Source organism: Dryas octopetala, chromosome 4 (assembly GCF_963921425.1).
Source record: "Dryas octopetala chromosome 4, drDryOcto1.1, whole genome shotgun sequence".
Lineage (NCBI taxonomy): Eukaryota > Viridiplantae > Streptophyta > Magnoliopsida > Rosales > Rosaceae > Dryas > Dryas octopetala.
The window spans coordinates 26,511,397-26,524,348 of NC_141369.1; the positions used below are offsets into that span (position 1 = coordinate 26,511,397).

At 36.4% G+C, this 12,952-nt stretch overlaps 1 protein-coding gene across 1 annotated transcript; it reads left to right on the plus strand.

Annotated features, from left to right (window-relative positions):
* The first annotated feature begins 3,236 nt into the window (after positions 1 to 3,236).
* ACS (acetyl-CoA synthetase) lies at positions 3,237 to 12,100 on the plus strand. Its single transcript, XM_086241448.1, has 19 exons — positions 3,237 to 3,693; positions 3,799 to 3,942; positions 4,039 to 4,194; positions 4,379 to 4,501; positions 4,609 to 4,777; positions 5,288 to 5,370; positions 5,552 to 5,653; positions 5,729 to 5,817; positions 5,936 to 6,026; positions 7,010 to 7,123; positions 7,792 to 7,868; positions 7,943 to 8,021; positions 8,234 to 8,302; positions 8,416 to 8,591; positions 8,781 to 8,837; positions 8,975 to 9,065; positions 9,607 to 9,705; positions 11,009 to 11,202; positions 11,805 to 12,100. The coding sequence occupies exons 1-18, from the start codon at positions 3,295 to 3,297 to the stop codon at positions 11,192 to 11,194; spliced, it is 2,304 nt and encodes a 767-aa protein (XP_086097574.1). The 5' UTR covers positions 3,237 to 3,294; the 3' UTR covers positions 11,195 to 11,202; positions 11,805 to 12,100.
* The last annotated feature ends 852 nt before the right edge of the window (positions 12,101 to 12,952 follow it).

Here is a 12,952-nt window from a genome sequence, read left to right on the forward strand (position 1 = left end):
TATATCCTTCTTGGTTCATTTTCATGAACCCAACTATCCAATCCGTGAGATGTAACAAATTTGGAATATAATGAAAAAATGAGGATGTATTTTCAATTAAAAAAAAAAACAAATTTGACAAAACAAAAAACGAAATATGTTCTTAAATTGCAAATGAATAAAACTATAGGAACAAGAGTATGATCGTTGAAACAAAAACTCTAGGTACGAAAATGAAAAAATGGCCAAATTATAGGGATAAAAATATACAATTGGTCTTTTGACGTATCAAGATTGCTACATCTGTGAAGTCATTATTATGCATTTACTTTAAAGTCTATAATCTAATTCTATTAAAGTCTACAAATCTATTATCAAACTCTGTGGATTTTTATAAACTTTATAAAAGTTATTCTGAAAAATAAATTATAAAAAGTAATAAAAAATATAAATTTTATGAAAGTCTGTTACTTAATATTTGCAAAAAAACTACTAAAAATTCTGTGAAAGTTTGTTACTTTAAAAAGATTTGCAAAAAACTACTAAAAATCACATTTAAGTTGAATTTTATTTTATCCCACTATAATATGAAAAAAAGTTGAGTACTGCTAGAGATCCCACATTTGTATCCTAATTTTAGATAAAAAATATATGTGGTAATGTGTCATAGATCTATATCAGAGCCCACTCTAGATTTATTTATTACAATAAGTAAAATATTAACACATATATTGTCATATCATCTGGGATAGAGGTGGAAATGGTCGATTTTATTGGCCAACCAACACACCAAGTCTGACCGATAATATCAATAGATCCTTCAAAGTTTATTTGGATGTTGGTTTTGAAATTGATCAAATATTGGTTCAATAATTCCAACCGACTCACCTATATCGACCTTATCGAGTCGGGTAGGTTGTTTGGCCTACATGCAATCGACCCAACCATTCTCACCCCTAATTTAGGATACAAATTTGTGATTCTTAGCATTATTTAAAAAAGTTATGTGAGAATTCAAGTTCAGCATTAAAGGGTACTCTAAGCGCTGCCATTAGTTGCCCATGATATTTCTTTTTGAGTGCTGCTATTTGCACACCCTTTTCTTCTCTTTGCACACCCTTTCTTAAAAAAAAAAAAAAAAAAAAACTCAAAGGAAAAGACCTTATACCCCATCAATTTTTCTTTTTGCACACCCTTCCTAAACAGAAAAAAAAAAAAAAACACACACACCCCATCCCCATCTCCCCCCTCCCCCCCGTACACACCCCCTCACCCACACACCTCCTCCCCACCTCTCCTCTCTCCGGCACACACCCATCCCCGAGCAGCCTACCACCACCGGCGACCACCCCACCCTCTCTTCTTTTTCTTCCCCTTACTCGGACCACCTCCCTTCCTCCAGCAAGCTCACCGTCGCGCGCCGGAGAAGAAAACATAAAAAAAAAAAAATTGGATCGGGTTCGGTGTACCAGTGCCGAACCCAATGGTTTCGTTCGGTAGGTACCCACCGAACAATCCTATTCTATTCGGCGGGTACCTGTCGAACGAAACCACCGGGTTCGGCACTGGTCCGCCGAACCCGCTGTAATTTTTTTTTTTTAACTTGTTTGGCTGTCTGCTTGGGTGAGAGGAGAGAGGGAAGGAGATAGAGAGAGAAAGAGAGGATAAAGGGAGGAGCCGAGGAGGGGCTGCCGGGCTGGTTATGGTGGCTGTTTTGGGTGGTGCTGCGCGCGGTGGTGGTGCTGCGAGGAAGGTGGTGGTGCTGCGAGGAAGATGGTGGCGCGCGGTGGTGGTGGTGCGAGGAATGTGGTGCTGCTGGTGCGAGGAAGGTGGTGATCGGGCGGAGGGAAAAAAAACAGAGCAAGGGGGTGTACGGGGGGGAGATGGGGATGGGGGTGTGTGGGTGAGGGAAGGGCCAAATGGTCTTTTCTCTTGAATTTTTTTTTTTTTCAAAAAGGGTGTGCAAAAAGAAATTTAGGGGTGTGTAAATAGCAGCCCTCTTCTTTTTTAGTGATAGAGTTAGAGTTGGGATAGGAATCATAGGATAAAGAAAAAGGTTGGGAAGGAGACAAAATAGGGCGGATTGGGAAAATGGCCGTCGGTGTGATTTGTTGTTTAATCTCTACTATTACTAAGAGAGACTCCTTGTTGTTTTTTTTCCTTTTGTAGTAAAGAGGGATTTGGACTCTTGTTAATCATGGTAAGAAAAATTTTCAATTTTGCCCTATTATATTAAACTATTTTAATAACCAGTTTAAAAATGAAGATGTTAGGTAATTAACACTACCCACTATAAACCTACTATTTGTTTATTGGCTATAAGCCTACTAACTTTCTTTATCATGCTATAATTTCTTTTAACTTCCCATCATCATACGATACGATACGATGCAATATAAAATGTGTATATGTATATGATATATATATTAATTTTTAAAATTTAATAATTGAAAGATCTAATAAATTAAAAAAATTTAAAAAATCAGGTCATTTTGAGACAAACGGATCATTTATGATAAAGAAGATGACTTCAAGAGAATAATTTGAAGGGTGAAAAAATAGGAATTGAGATCTCAATAACATCACTCTCTTAATTTTGAATATATATTTTGAATTTTAGGTGAGTAGAGTTCAAATTCATTATCGATATTTTCATGTTGATATTCTATTTTATTTATAATCATTTTAAACTTCTATTTAATTATAATTTTAGTATAACCATTAAGTATTAAATATGAACTCCCGTTAGATAAAAAATCAACCAAAAAAATGGATAGAAAAAAGTTGTTCTCATCCTGTATACTTCAATTTTGTCTCCTAGGACAAAAAAAAAAAAATTAATACTTGTCATTTGTCAAACAACTTCTATGTAGTCGCCTTTTCTACTCATTTTTCTGATTTTTAATTTTAGAATCGTTATCATTCTTATGTTAGATTTGGAAATTTCATTCCTCAAAGTCTGACTTTGTGAACTTGATTGGTGGGCTAACAGTCACATTTCACGGGGTGAAAACTTAGATAAATAAAATTGAAGGAAAAAATTTGAAGTCAAATATTGGTTTCGAGTTTCGAGTTTCGACCAAAGAAAATATTGGAGCGAAATTATCATTGCCAGCTCTTTTTTTGGTCAAACAATGCCAGCTTTTATATATTTATATTTTATATATCCATACATATTTAATAATAATAGTTAATAATGGCGGAAAGTAAAAAGACTCGTAAGTCGTAACTCATTCATATCCCAAATAAATAAAAAAATGTCGTAACTCAGAAGCGAGAGGGAGAGAGAGTCAGAGATTTGATTGTCCAGAGAGGATGGTCCCTCAATATTACAATTTAAATATTGTTGGGGGTTCCATTCCGGTATCCACACTATCGTTGCATTCCGCGCTCAACAGAAGACAGTCAATTCCGATTGCGTTTCCTCTGACTCAGTGGGCATCCGGATTTAAATCCTGGGGGTGGTCTAGCATTATCAGCATTGGTAAACAGGTGATTTGGGACATGGAATCAGCTGCCGACAACCATAAGAATCTGATTACAACCAATCACCTACGGCATGTGGAATCGATGGCCACAATGCCTTCTGGCGCCGGAAGCATTCCCCACTTGAACTCCATCATATTGGGAGAAGCACTCGCTTCTGAAGAGTATGATCTCATATTTCCTAGCGACGACTTCTCCCGTCAGGCTCACGTTCCCTCTCCGCAGAAGGTAACTCTCTTTCTCTTTCTATGTGTTTGCTTGTTTTCTGTGCACAATATCTAATCTTATTGATCCAACCGACCATATCATCATAATCATCATCGCCATCTTTAGTATCTGGAGATGTATAAAAGGTCCATCGAGGACCCCGCGGGATTTTGGTCAGATGTTGCTTCCCGCTTCTTTTGGAAACAGAAATGGGGCCAACAAGTCTACTTCGAGAATCTCGATGTCAGGAAAGGCGATATCAGGATTGAGGTAAGCTGCCTGGATTTTGCTTTCCCCTTGATTCCTTGAATTTATCCTTTTATGCTGATTTGCTTGCCTTTCCACAACCATCTCTGTTTCGAGCAGTGGTTCAAGGGCGGTATCACCAACATCTGCTACAATTGCCTTGATACAAATGTTGAGGCTGGACTTGGTGACAAAATTGCCTTTTACTGGGAAGGCAATGAGCCTGGTCTTGATGGCACTTTAACTTACATCCAGCTTCTCCACAAAGTTTGCCAGGTCTATCATTATTCCTTGCATTATCACTCACTCTCTCGCACACAAGCTCGCACGTATGGAAAAACTCACTACAAAATTTGTTCATTAAAAACAACAAGAACACAAGATACTGGGTCTTCAATTTTCGAGTCGCTTCATAAACGAATCTATCAATCTCACCTTCTTTTACCTCTTCTGCTCGCAGGTTGCAAACTATTTGAAAGATATTGGAGTTAGAAAGGGTGATGCTGTCGTGGTTTACTTACCCATGTTAATGGAACTTCCAATCACAATGCTTGCCTGTGCTCGCATTGGTGCGGTTCACTCGGTATTGCAACCATGTTACTCAACTTTTTCATAATTCTGTGCCTTTTCCATGACTTTCATTCCACAACTTTTTCTTTTCATAATTCTGTGCCTTTTCCATTCTTTCAGGTTGTCTTTGCTGGATTTTCTTCCGAATCTCTTTCTCAAAGAATTGTAGATTGTAAACCGAAAGTTGTGATCACTTGCAACGCCGTTAAAAGGGGTTCTAAGGTCATCCACCTCAAAGATATAGTTGATGCTGCCCTTATTGAATCAGCCCAAAGCGGGGTTTCCGTAGGTTTGGAAGTTAACTAATTGCTATGTAATTTATATACCTTAGTTGTTTTCAGAAGCCAATATATGTATGTATGTATGTATGTATGTATATATTAACCCTTCTAGAGAGGGATCCCTCTTTTTAAGAAAAGAAAGGGACAACATTATTGGTCCCCCACAATTTGGTTCAGTGATCAACATTCAATTTTGGAATCTTTCCTTACTATATTATTTATCTTTTCCTTTTTGTTAGTCTTTTTTTTCTGTAAAAAGTATTTGGTAGTTGTATCCTGGCTATTTTGTTAAACTTTAATTTAGTTCAATATTTGAATTTTAACTTACTGGAAAGTTCAGAAAATTGTTAGGTGATAAAATCAGAAACTCTAAGAATGTGAAATAATGAGAACATAACCAATGGTTTTTGATCACCGTGCATACTGTCCTGATCTCAGCTTTGGTAAACAGTGTCTACTGGAGTTCAGGTTTCTTGTCTTGTTTTCTCTAATGGGTATATAATTTTCTGTTTGAGCAGATGTATGCTTAACTTATGAAAATCAATTGGCTATGAAGAGGGAAAGTACTAAATGGCAAGATGGAAGAGATATGTGGTGGCAGGTTTGTAGTAGGACTAACACCTCTTTATATAGACTTCCATGAAATAAAGAATGCTTCTATCTGTAGCATGCATGCTGCATGTGTACTCTTCCCATATCAGTGTTTCATCATATGCTTATAAATGGCTTAAATGCTTGTTTTATGGATTGTTGTTGACTAATGGCTCATGATTATCTTCCAGGATGTCATACCTAAATATCCAACTACTTGTGCAGTGGAGTGGGTTGATGCAGAGGATCCACTTTTTATGCTTTATACCAGTGGGAGCACTGGGAAGCCGAAGGCATATATGTTCCATTCTTCAATTAATTTTTCCTTTCTTTTTCTTTTGGCTTCTACTAATATTAAGCTTGTATAGGGAGTTCTCCACACAACGGGAGGATACATGGTGTACACTGCAACAACATTTAAATATGCATTTGATTACAAACTATCTGACATCTACTGGTATCCTTCTAAACCCTAAGCTTATCATTACTGTTAATTTTGACTTTCTCATGTGAAAGCAGCTCAATTTTCTATTGATATATTTTTTTGACTTAAACATATCTTCTCTTTATTTTAGGTGTACAGCTGACTGTGGTTGGATCACTGGGCACAGCTATGTCACTTATGGACCCCTGCTAAATGGAGCGACTGCTGTCATATATGAAGGGGTAACAGATTGACAGATTAATGTACAGATTATCATTTATATTTAAGACAGAAGCATAATTAAGGTGTCAAAAGAAAAATGTTGCATGTGCATGCACATAGATCAGATAACACCTATACTCTGGAATTTGGAGGCCTCAGGGAAAATAGGAGTTTACCAAAAAGAAGCTTGAATGCTAGGTCTAACTCTAAAGGTTCCGTTTTTTTCCAGTAGCACTTATAGCCTATTGGTGCCTCTTTCCCCTAAGTAGAAGGTTTTCGGTTGGACTTATATTATTGTAGGTGGTTGAAACTTAAAGGGTGGGAAGATGTTTATGGTAAGAAGAGCTAACCTCTGTGGTGTAGCCTTACTTTTTATAAAGGTGCCTTTATTTCCCTAAGAAAGCAAAATAAGAGGCTTAGTTTACATTTGTAACTGTTTACTTTATTGTGAAATCCATATATCCTTGTCTAAAATCTATGTAACTTTTTAAATGCTTATTTACGTTATACTATTGTATGAATTGAACTAATTTATTTTTATAAAAGTGCTAAACTTATAATTACGTTCTGAACACCAACTAGTTGTATCTTAATATCTGGATAATGCCTGAGGACCTCATGAGTGAAGAGTGCGGCAGTCTGATTGAGCACCGTATGGTGGGTCTGAGGTTGAGATGTGTTCGTGATGTAATATTTATTTTCACAAGGTTTTCAATGAATAGAATAAGCAGAAAGTCATACGAATTGTATAATTAAAAGAGTGATTATCCTAAAGAAAAGTCCAATGATTTATTTTAGACACCTTTCTGGAATGTTTGTGGAAATAGTGAAGTGAGAGGCTATATATCAGAGTACAGCCATCAGCATTAATTAGGTTCTATGGATCATAAGCAGTCCCCTTGGAGATGCACTATAGTGCATATGTTCACTCCAATTTTTACTGAATTTGATTTCCAACGTTGTCATCTAATATAGCAGTAGCACATCCATGTATACCTTGCAGGCTCCCAATTATCCTGATCCTGGACGTTGTTGGGATATTGTTGATAAATACAAAGTGACCATATTTTATACTGCCCCGACATTGGTGCGGTCCCTCATGCGTGATAGTGATGAGGCAAGATATGTAAACCTGTCCTTGCTTCCATATTGTTTCCATATATGTGGATGTGATTATTTAATGTATTGTTATTTATTAGGACAATTTTAGAACTGATTCCTTTTTTTTTTTGCTGGGCTTGAAAACTCATTCTTCTATTTGTTCATTCTAGGTTAATCATTTCTCAAACTCTATTTTGTCATTTTCTCACTGCTTCAATCTAATGGCTATTGTTCCTTAACCTAAATCAGGCTGCAGTCAAGACTGGGAATTGAACATGGTTTCAATTGAAGCATTTCATTGCTATGAGTTTCACTTTTCTCGAAGTATAAAGCTCATCTGTATTTTTTTTGGCATGAGCTTCTCTTGTCATCTTCTCCCTATATGATTTTTGCCCTTTTGTTTTTTCAAAGATGCTCCTCTGTTCTATTCTATGTTTCTGGACCTCTGGTTTACTTGGGTGACCCCGCCCTTGGTGTATTTTAATGAATTACTTATAAAGAAAATAGTCCTTTTGTATAGTCTTCATTATTTACCATCTGCATCACAAGATAGTCCAGTTTACATTGTTCTGTTTATACTATGGTGGTCTTGTTGTCTGGTTAAGGTTAAGATTCAAGAATCCTATTGATACACCACATAATACCTTTAATATTTATGTTCATTGAGTTTTTCTCTTTATGCAGTATGTTACACAATACTCGCGAAAATCCTTACGGGTCCTTGGAAGTGTTGGCGAGCCTATTAATCCAAGTGCATGGAGGTTCTTATCTCTATTTAGTTTTGTTGTCTGATCCTACCCAAAAAATATTATTAACCCATCCCTGTTTGGCACAGGTGGTTTTTCAATGTGGTTGGAGATTCAAGATGTCCTATTTCTGACACTTGGTGGCAAACTGAAACTGGTGGCTTTATGGTATTTTAGTTTCTGTTCTTTAATAGTTCTTATCTCTTGTCGCATTGACTGGTGTTTGAACAGAAATGCAATTGACATGGGAAAATTTCTGGATATTTTACTTGGTTAAATACTCCCCCCACCCCATGTATGTGTCAATATATATGTACATTCACATGGACTTTCAGCAGTCTGACATTTTAACTTGAAATGTCACCTGCTTTACCTGGCAGATTACACCATTACCGGGTGCCTGGCCACAGAAGCCTGGTTCTGCTACTTTCCCTTTCTTTGGAGTTCAGGTATTTTATACTAATCTAATCTATGGATCTCATCATCAACATACTGTCTTATTTTTATGCTTTTAAATCTGTAACATATACATCGTATTAAATTTTTTTCCTTGTAACTGCAGACTGTCATAGTGGATGAGAAGGGTGTTGAGATTGAAGGGGAGTGCAGCGGTTATCTGTGTGTAAAAAGCTCATGGCCTGGAGCATTCCGAACCCTTTATGGTGATCATGAAAGATACGAAACCACTTACTTTAAACCTTTCCCTGGGTATTATTTTAGTGGTGATGGATGCAGCAGGTAAGTCATAACATCAAAGTTCAATGTCATCAACATGAATGCTAATGTGTTATGATTAGGATTTTTGTTTCCAAGAAAGACTTGAATTCCTTTTTGGGTTAAGTGTTTAGGATTTTATGTATTATGATCCTTTTTCTTTAAATATATGGGGATTTACGGCATGCTAAGCTCTACACATCAATGTTTCAGGGACAAGGATGGATATCACTGGCTTACAGGAAGGGTTGATGATGTTATCAATGTCAGGTAGTTTTTGGGTTCCTTAAGCTTTTTGCTTATAATTTCTTTCCTATACTGCCTATGCAATTATTGTTTACTGCCTAGACAACTATGTAATTATTGTTTACTGCCTATACTCGATAATAATTTCATAACATGTGCAGTGGACATCGTATTGGTACAGCAGAAGTGGAATCTGCTCTGGTCTCGCACCCTCAGTGTGCTGAAGCTGCTGTGGTTGGTGTTGAGCATGAGGTATGTGATGTAGAACCTGGGAAGAGGCTATCCTGTACCCAAAAAAAAAGAAAAAAAGAGACCAAAATCCTAGGAGGAGAGAAACTAGACTTTTAACTTTTATTTTCTGTATTCATGGCCAAAAAAAAAAATCTTTTATTTTATGTATTATTTTCATTGCTCAAAAGTCAAAACTGTCCAACACATGTGGCCTATTTACTAAGGCTGTACAAATCTGAATTAGGAAACCTAAAGTAAAACCCTAAAACAGACCCAGTAAGGAAACCCTAATATTAATAAGAAAATAAACCCTCAAATCAAACAAAATATAAGAATCCCAATATTAAATTAAAATATCAGGTCCAAAATTGACCTAAATAAACTCTAATTACATGTCTTCATATAATCTGCACCATAAACTTCAATAGAATGTCTCCATTTGATATGCATTGTCTAATCACTCGTGTATGTGCACATATTTAAGAGAGAAGGAGGAAGGAGTGAGGCAGGGAGCAGATGCTTGTGGCTAGCATGTCTGAACAAAATTACTTTTTTGCTGTAGGTTAAAGGACAAGGTATCTATGCCTTTGTTACTATTATGGAGGGTGTACCTTACAGCGAAGAACTCCGGAAAAGCCTTATACTTGCTGTCAGAAAGCAGGTATGTATCTAATTCAGTGCTATGGCATCTTGTTATTTGTGGTGCAACGGCACTTTGGTTTGTATTAGGGGCTCCTTGTTACATTTGCGTAAAATCTTGAACACATATTCTTACCCCCTAGTGCCATTGTATCTTGGATGGTCTTAGGGGTTCCTTTGAATGATTTTGGAAGTGTACATCATTGAACTATTGTATTCATAATAAAAACCAGCTCTGTATTTTGACTGCACAAGTTCCTTTGTTCCTGATTTTGCACAAGACTGATTTTTTGTACTCATCTAAGTTTGCCAAATTTGATGAAGCTCTGAACTGTTCATTGTTTAAATTATCAAGGTTCACTGGTTCTCAAATAGTCCCTGAAAGTTGTATGCTATGATAAGCATGTGGGACAGAATAAAGATTAAAATCAAGACTGATGGTCTATTAATTGTAAATTTGTTCTAATTCATCTGAAAAACAAGAGCAAATGCAGGTAAAGTCACAACCTAATTAGATTTGGGGAATAATCCTGGTACGCATTTCTTTTCAAAGATGATAATTAGAAGATTAATTGAAGGAAAATGATATGCTTCTAGCATGGATAGTGATAGATAAACAGAGGCACCTTGGTGCAGCCCTCTGTGCAATATAGCGATTACACACCTGAAGATTGAACTCACTCTAGTCAGTGCAGAGAAAAACCATAATATATGGGCACCTGAATATGAGGCTAGCTACGTACAGAAATAGAATGCATAACTGTGAGTGCCAGCGATAGCCACCCCAACTTGACACATCAGAGTGGAATAAAAACCATAATCTATGGGCAATACTTTTTGTTCTCTTTTGCCCTCCCCTTAATGAAAAAAAAATAAAAAAAATTAAAGAATGTTGCTACTAGGGATTATCTTCCATTACAGCTCTGTGAAATTACAATGAAGGTTTGATTCTGTGGTTCCTAGAATTTATTTACTGTTACTTGTGTGTTTTGCCCTCTTCTTTACTTAATCGTGCCGGGATAATGTATTGCTTGTCCTGTGCAATTCAGTCCAGCAATGGTTTCCACTTTCCAGCTATAAATTGTTAAATAAATTTTTATACGCTATTCATTACTTATTCACATGGAAACTTTCGTGTAGATAGAATAAGACAAACAAAGTGGATTTTTTTTTTGTTATATGATATCTTGCAGCTTTGGCTGACTTGTGATTCAGCTTGCAAGCCTTACAATGAAGCACACTACCTGCCTTCTTGTTTGGATGTAGCTATTGATGAGCACCACAGACATGTAAACTTCTTGTTATGTTCTATGAACATTTTTCAGATAGGAGCATTTGCAGCACCAGACAAAATTCACTGGGCGCCTGGCCTTCCAAAGACAAGGAGTGGGAAGATAATGAGGAGGATTCTGAGAAAAATTGCTTCGAGACAGTTAGATGAGCTTGGGGACACTAGCACGCTTGCAGACCCAAATGTGGTTGATCAACTTATTGCTCTTGCAGATATGTAGTATGGAAGGTAAATTACCAGAACTCTTTCCGGTTTGGACACACTCTCTCCAATAGTTATCAATTGCATCAGAGTAAACAATAGAACCCCTTCATATTTTGTCATATGTGTCATTTTGCTTCCTTTTAAACCTCCATAAAAATGATGCAAGCAGGTTCTCTTTTCCCATAACTGCTTACAATGCACTTGATGCCATTCGATCAATGTCTTTTAACTCAAATTTTTGATAAGTAATGTATTATATCTGTGCCGTGTTGGGTCAAAGTATCTGACCCAACATGGCATGACACGGTTTGAAATGGGTAGGGCTATGCATGAGCAGGAAACATGTTCATACTAGACATGACCCATTTCATAATGTTTTTTTTTTAACCAAAAAAAGGAAAGCTTTTTTTTCACTTGATTGTATTTTCATTGAATGATATCATCTTGTATTTTTATTTGATCACGGGAAGCTTGATTGCATTTTTATTTTTCTTCAGCTTAAGCTATGCATTTCTGGTTGGTTGCTTTCATATGCCTCTGAATGATATTATTTATGTTCAAAGACTTATTTGACACTAGTTTTTATTTTTTATTTTATATTCTATACTTATTGATTTCACATTCAGGGGTTAGCGGCACGAAGGTAGGCAATAAATTGGTTGGTTGGGGCAACAACAGTCGCAAGTATGTAGTGTTACAGGTGGTGCAAGTGACTTCCATTGTGTTCTTTTCTAACAAAATTGCTATTGAAATGTAGCACTTACATAGTTACATTAGGAGGATGTATGAACAACTGGAATCAAATATGACATCGTTAATTTCTTGTGATACTTGATTATGTTTTATACCCCGTGTAATTTGTGGTTGGCAAATATTTGTAATTTTGTTTGATAAAATTGAAGCCCATAATTTTCGTCTTTCTCATGGTTTTGTTGATTGGTTATGATGTTGTTCAAGTTAACTTTTAGGGCATATAAGTAGTTTTACTATTTGAGAACGATATAGTTATGAAACAATTCATTAACTTGGTGTTTGGCTGCTGGAATGAAATGAATTAAGAATGAGAATGGAAGTGAAGTGAGACTCGATGAATTGATTGAATTTGGTTTTTTTTTTTTTTTTCATAGATTCAATTTGGTTAAGAATAAGAATCCTGCATCAATTTCATTCCATTGTTCGGCCTGGGTTCTCAGTCTCGATATATTGTATTGGGTCCAGGATTCTAATTGCACGTCTGCATTTATAGTTCCTGAGTCTAGGTGTCTTCGAGTTCTTGGGTTTGCGGTCCCATGTTCGGGTCCATGGTCCATTGTCTTGCATCCTGTATTCTGGGTCCCGTCTCGGTCAATGGTTCGGAGTCAAAGTCGTGTTTGTGTTTCATGGTTCGAACCTCGGACCCTTGGGGTTCTGACTCCTTATTATCAAGGTTCTGAGTACAGGTCCTGATTTGGACTTCGTTTTAGGGTCCAATAAATCAGGCTCTGGCTTGAGCTTCATGGTCGGACCTGGGTTCCTCTGAGTGGTCAGAGTCTGGGGTTTTGGTCCAAAGTTTATTGTCTTAAGACAAAGAGTCAAAGAGTGTTTTTATATTTTTTTAATTTTTAATTGGAGAAGGAAAAAATAGATGAGTGAGAAAATGAGATGGGGTACTAAAATTGTTATAGAATTTGTTAAAAAATTTGAAGGGTATATTTATAATTTTACTTACTAATTGATAAAATGTGTTAATTACTGATCTTAAGCATTTAAGTTGCGACTTGAACCCAACATCTAA